Source organism: Echinops telfairi, unplaced genomic scaffold (assembly GCF_000313985.2).
Source record: "Echinops telfairi isolate 266 unplaced genomic scaffold, ASM31398v2 ScPeMD7_7404;HRSCAF=8442, whole genome shotgun sequence".
Taxonomy (NCBI): Eukaryota; Metazoa; Chordata; class Mammalia; order Afrosoricida; family Tenrecidae; genus Echinops; species Echinops telfairi.
This window is the reverse complement of record NW_022111304.1, coordinates 2718303-2724459: the sequence shown is the minus strand read 5'-3', so window position 1 is coordinate 2724459 and position 6157 is coordinate 2718303. Positions and strand designations below refer to the sequence as shown.

General features: G+C 53.8%; 1 protein-coding gene across 4 annotated transcripts in view; it reads left to right on the top strand.

Moving 5' to 3' along the window:
• Positions 1 to 5296, top strand: part of AMHR2 (anti-Mullerian hormone receptor type 2) — a 9221-nt gene extending 3925 nt beyond the window's left edge. Inside the window, exons 7-13 of one of the 4 annotated variants that reach the window (XR_006680673.1) lie at positions 2146 to 2260; positions 2409 to 2581; positions 2779 to 2926; positions 3249 to 3385; positions 4233 to 4471; positions 4791 to 4849; positions 5005 to 5296. Coding sequence is in view for 2 of the 4 variants with exons in the window: in XM_045296326.1 (XP_045152261.1) it covers positions 2146 to 2260; positions 2409 to 2581; positions 2779 to 2926; positions 3249 to 3658 (846 nt within the window). In the remaining 2 variants the exon portion in view is untranslated. Of the gene's footprint in view, positions 1 to 2145; positions 2261 to 2408; positions 2582 to 2778; positions 2927 to 3248; positions 4472 to 4790 lie in introns of those variants that run through there. The other 3 variants (XR_006680672.1, XM_045296325.1, XM_045296326.1) reach the window with 3 other exon arrangements.
• The last annotated feature ends 861 nt before the right edge of the window (positions 5297 to 6157 follow it).

The following is a 6157-nucleotide window of genomic DNA, read 5'->3' as shown; positions in this document are numbered from 1 at the left end:
GCGCGCGCGCACGCGCTCTTTGGAGATCTACATGTATCTTGACATCAAACTTCCCCTGGGTCTAAGAGCTTCCCAGCACAGGGACCCTGGGTCTAAAAGATATACTTCTCCCCTGGCTTTTCTTTCTTGGTGGTACCCTGTTTCCCTGAAAATAAGACAGTGTATTATATTAATTTTTGCTCCCAAAGATGCGCTGGGTCTTATTTTCAAGGGATATCTTATTTTTCCATGAAGAAGAATACGGTACACATTTATTGTTTAACAACCCAAAAAAGGAAATTTATTACCTGTATACGATACGGTAGTAGTTGTCATCACAAACCAGCATAACCAGACAAACTGAATCCTATAGTATCAAGAATTTCTTGTTACTACCATTATTTCCATGTACAACAATCTGTGGTACATTTTCTCATTTATTCAATGACAGTCACGTCATTATCTTCTGGAACATCATAACAATCCAAACCCTTATTTTCAGGGAGGTCTTATTTTCGGGGGGATGCCTTATATTTCAGCGGGAGGCAACATTGTAAGTAGGTCTTATTTTCGGGGGATGTCTTACTTTCGGGGAAATGGTAGTAGTAGGTCCTTCCTTTGCTGGCTCATTTAATCTCTTCTCTATCTCAAAAGAGATTGACTCAAAGTACAATCTAATCTGGTAAATTGCATCCTGCCACATTAATATTACTGCCTCTAATCCTTTATTGGTCTCATCACAGACGTGAGAGTTATAACACATAGAATAATCACATCAGCCCTCAAAATGGGGAATAATTACATAAGACCCAGCCAAGTTAATCCACATGTTAAAGTGACACCATTCAATCTGCAAGAGTCAAGGTCTGGGTGATTCTAGGGTCTAGCCCCGCATGATGTAGTTTGCATGTGGTCGCTCTCCTAGCCAGCCCTACACCAAGACATCTTCAATCTGGAGCACCCCCACCCAACTTTCGATTCTCTGTCACTCCATTCTTGCAACCCATTTTGCTGAATGCAATAGCTCCTCCTGGGGCCTTTTCATCACCTGCAACTGCTCTGGATTCCTTCAGTGGTGCAGACAGTTAAGCGCTACCAACACTGCGGTCAGCAGTTGGAATCCACTGGGGATCTAATTCCAAAGAGCATGCTTGACCTTTGGAAATAGTAGGACATGCATTTCTACTATGAGCCACATGAGGGCAACCGTGAGTCAGAACAGATTGGAAGGCAACTGCTTTTTTGGTTTTGGGTTTATTGGTTTTTCTGAAATCTTTGTTTTTGTTACACCTCCGAAATACTAAACTCTAGAAAGTCCTCTGATCACATATCATAAGGCCCAACTCAAAAACTGCTTAACAATTAAACAAAAACTAAAACGTTGTCACTCCTGCCTTATGGGCCCCCACCACCCACCACCGCCGCCCAGCCCAGTTTACCCTCCCATCACCAGATTGTTCCACACTCTCTATTTACATATTTACATATTTCCATGACCTCTTATCTGTCCTGGAACTTCTGGGGGGTGGGGTGCTCATTGATGTTTGTTGAACAAGCGACTCTAGTGCACCTTCCTTTCTGTTTCCTAATCTCTCCCCCACCCACTGTTCTACCCTTCCCTGTCTGCACAGGCCTGACCTGTCGGGCCATGTGATTCACTCCTGATGCCATGCCTGGGCCTCTCTGGCCTTGGCCTTGCCGCGGCTGTTTCTGCCCTGTTCTAGCTCTCTGGGGCCATAGAGCCAGTGAGTGACGCCAGAGTGACCACGGCGTGGGATCACACTCTACATCTTGCTCACCCCATGACTTCAAGCAAGTCTACTTATCCTCCTCTACCTCCTCATCTGTAAAATGGGGTGATGAGAGTGTCTCAGTCCTAGGGTTTGTTGTTAGGGTTACACTACACCAGAATCCTACCTTGGCCTGTAACACAGACCCGGGCCAGTAAGCATTCAGTACCCTGAGGCTGGAGTTGCTATTGTTCCTGTCAGTCTGACGGACTGATGGTGGCAGGTTCTCACTCCACCATTGCTTGTGGCTCAGGCCTGAGTCTCAGTGTATCTTTCTGCTGGGAGGTGTCAGGGGGAGTCAGCCACCAATCTCTGCTCACTAGGCTGGATCAGCTCCCTCCATCAGTGTGCCCCTCATCTCTCTGTTTCTCCCTAGGGCTCCCTGTGCCACTACCTGACCCAGAATAGTAGTGACTGGGGCAGTTCCTTGCGGATGGCACTGTCCCTTGCCCAGGGCCTGGCATTTCTCCATGAGGAACGCTGGCGGGATGGTGGGTGAGCCAAAAGAGCCGGTGGGCGGGGGTGTCAGGAACCCCTCTACAATGTTTCAGATCCTCCCTAAGATGGGAGGGGGAAGGGTGGGTCATAAAAACAGGAGGAAGAGGATCCCCACCCCTTCATCCTCAGATTCTCCCGCAGGTCAATATAAACCAGGCATCGCCCACCGAGACCTGAGTAGCCAGAATGTGCTCATTCGGGAAGATGGGTCATGTGCCATTGGAGACTTGGGCCTCGCCTTAGTGCTCCCTGGCCTTGCGCAGCCCCCGGCCTGGACCCCCATTCAACCTAGAGGCCCAGCTGCCATCATGGAGGTAAAGATGCTGAGGTGGGGGCGGGTGAGGCCCAGGATGCTGGTGGAGATGCGCCCTTGACGTGGCCACAGCACAGCCAGGCCTGTAGCCTCGGGGACCATCTCTGACTCTGTATGAGAGGGGAGGTTGCTTGGCCTAGTGCTGTGGTGAGGGTTGCCATGGAGATAACTCCAGGGCCCCCTCACCTTGCTCTCCAGGCTGGCACCCACAGGTACATGGCCCCTGAGCTCTTGGACAAAACTCTGGACCTACAGGACTGGGGCACAGCCCTCCGGCAAGCGGATGTGTACTCTCTGGCTCTGCTCCTGTGGGAGATACTGAGCCGCTGCCCAGATTTGCAGCCTGGTAAGGACGGAGGGGAAGAAGCCCTGGTGGAACAGGGCAGTTCAAATCCACCAGCTGCTCCCCAGGGGCAAGGAGGGGCGGGCTGCTGCAGCAAGGGTTTTCAGCCCTGGAAACTGGGGGGGCCACTTGCCTTGCTGAGCGTCAGAGTTGACTTGAGGGCAGTGGGTTTTAAGGATGGGGGTCAGAGTGATGCTTTACCACCCACTGTAGCCCCACCTCCCTCCTGACCTGGTTCCCAGGAAACCTTGCTGTTGCCCCCACTAGGCTCTCTCCCCAGAATCCACGCCCTGAGCTGACGCTGATCCCCCATGCCTTCTCTCAGACAGCAGATCACCACCCTTTCAACTGGCCTATGAGGCCGAGCTAGGCAGCAACCCCAGCACCTGCGAGCTCTGGGCCTTGGCAGTGGAGGAAAGACGCCGCCCCTTCGTCCCACCCACCTGGCGCTTCTTCACTGCAGTAAGAGCCCACAGGCTGGTCAATGGGCCGTGGAGAGGAAGACTGGGCATGGGGGTCAGGGGCTTCTCTGCAGACGCAGCCGAGCCCCACCTAGCTTCTCTCATCTCCAACCGCTCCTTGGCTCCTGTTCAGCCGGAGCCGGGCAAACCTGGCTCACACTTGCCTTCGCTCTCTTCCACCCTCCATCCCACACAAGCCTGCCGAGGACCTGAGACCCACACACTTCCTGGTCACCTTGTCCAGTCGGCCTCAGCGCTCTTCCCTCTGGCTTGACCTGGCTTCCCTGTCCCCTCCTCACTGAGTGGACTTTGCTTCCTCCTGGAGTTTGGCTCCAACCTGGTTCCTCTCCTGGTAGAGTGAAGCCCAAATCCAGGCTAGTGTTTCTGCCCGTAATCCAATAAGCGCAGGGGGGCCTTGGCACTTGGGATGGGTCTGCTCCACTTCCTCACATGATGCCCTTCCCCTGCTACCTGCCCTGAGGTTTCGGCGACACAGCTATCTGGAGGGGCAGCTACCAGCAGCCCAGGCATTGTCTCCAGAAGCCTCCGGGTTGGGGTTGCCAGAGAGGAAGGAGAACGATTTCCTGTTAGCGTGTTAACCTAATTAGTATGAGGCTGCTCCCATGAAGCAATGGACCCTGCTAAACGTTCCCAGCAAGCCTTTCACCGGGAGCAAGATGCTGGAGGCAGGATGTCCGAGTGAGGGGGTGGGGGCAGGAGGCTCCAGAAAGGCTCATGAGTGGAAGGCTGCAAACAGGGGCGTGTCCAGGTGTGGCTGAAGATGCACTGGGGCACCTGGGACCACTCAGGATCCACGTTGAAACCTGCCTCCTGGTCCTTCTTCCCAGGAGCCTGGTGAGCTGAGGGAGCTCCTGGAGGACTGCTGGGACGCAGACCCAGAAGCGAGGCTGACGGCAGAGTGTGTGCAGCAGCGCCTGGCCGCCCTGGCTCGCCCGCAGGAGGTCCGCCGCCGCCCACAGGGCGGTCCCCAACGCTGCCTGCCTCTCTGCCCACCAGACAGCGCATCAGCTCGTAGCCCCTGCCATGCTCCCCTGTAGGCCTCAGCTGAGAGTCTGCCACGACAGCGGTCAGTAAGGCCCTTGCCCCAGGCATCCTTCACCTACCTGTGCCAGGTCTCATGTGCACATAGTGTGTGTATAATCTCTGTACGCGCAGAGTCGATGGCCTGTCTCACCAGGGGCCTGCCTGTCTGGTTCCCACTTGCTGAAGCCGTGGACGCTTCTGGAGTCAGCACAGTCCTGGCCAGTGGTGGGGTGGGGTGGGGTTGGGGGTTGGGGGGCGTGCACTAGAAGCAAGCAGCTTTCCTAACTTCACCTCCTGGGACCACCCTCTGCCTTGTGGTCCTGGGCTCCTTATGGGCCGTCGTCTTCTCCCCTTGTTTCTAGGACCTCATCCTGGGAACTGGGGACAGAAGACTTCATTCAATGAGACTGCCACCCTGAAGGTGCTCAGAGACCCGCAGCTCACTCGGTTGGGGTTCTGTCCAGGGTGCTGGGGTACAGGAGAGGCGCATTCTGGGCCTCCGTGGGTTCCAGGAAGACTTCACGGAGCCCAGGCCGCTTGAGCGGAGTGTTGAGAGCGTGTGCGGGCTGTGTGCAGGCGCAGCATCACGAGGGGCACGGAGGAAGGCAGTATCTGGATGCAGCACGTGGCAGAGGGAGTGGAGAAGTGATGGGAGAACTCCAGGCTTTCATCCCATGATTATGTTTAAATGAGTTATTCCATGTAGTTTTGTTGTCGTTCAGATTACATCCTTCAAGTCTTTTTGTTTCTTTCTTTTCTTTCCCCAAACCATTTTATTAGGAGCTCATCATACCAGACATCATACCACGCATCCTGCAGTATTGTATAGTTGCTACCACAGTCAGTCTCAAAATATCCTTCACGTCTGCGTCTTGTCTTGGTAGTTTCTTTACCGGCTTTTCTTTTCCCACCCTAAGCCCTCTGGGTGCCCGGCAGGTGCAAGTGCCTGACTCAGTTTCTAACTACCAGCCTGAGTGTCCTTGGCCAAGTCACTCCCTCTTTCTGGGCCTCAGGTTGCTTGTTCGCAAAATAAGGGGCTTGGAGACCTTCTGGTCTACCCTAAAATAGGAGGCTTTAAGGTCACCATTGCTGTATTGTTTAGCGCTCTGTGTTTGGGCAGGTTACGGAGCCCTCCGCCTCTCAGTTTTATCGTTTGTAACATGTGGATGGAAACACCTGCCCGCAATGGACTGGAACAGGTCAAGATGGGTGAAATGCCAAATGTTTTGTTGCCTGTATATTTACCACCACTAACAAGAAGAACAAAACCCTACCTTGTTTGCAGAGTTGCTTCAGGGTGAGAACGGACAAGGGGCAGGTCTTGCCTAGCGCCTGTCTCCAAATGGACACTTGGGAAATGGCAGCGGGCACGCCCATGTGTTGACTGATCTCTCGGCTGGCTCTCCCTTGTTGTCCCAGAGTCCAGGAGAGCCTGTCCATGTGCAAGCCCTGAGACTTATGAGCCCCTTTATGTCTGCACCTTGCAAGCACAGAGACGTCACCTTCTTTCAGACCTGGATCTCCCAGTGTCTCCAGGTATCTAGTTGAATAGGCTAAAACTGAACACAACAAAATCCACATGCCCATGTCCTCTTCTTCCCTGATCCGCAAGGGCGTCCACACGAGGATCCCAACAAGGATGGGGTGCTGTCCCCTCCTGTGACCCTGCTGAGCCCACCACTCTCCAGTCCCCCGTGATTGCTTGGGCCTCTCCCCACTTCCTCCCTCC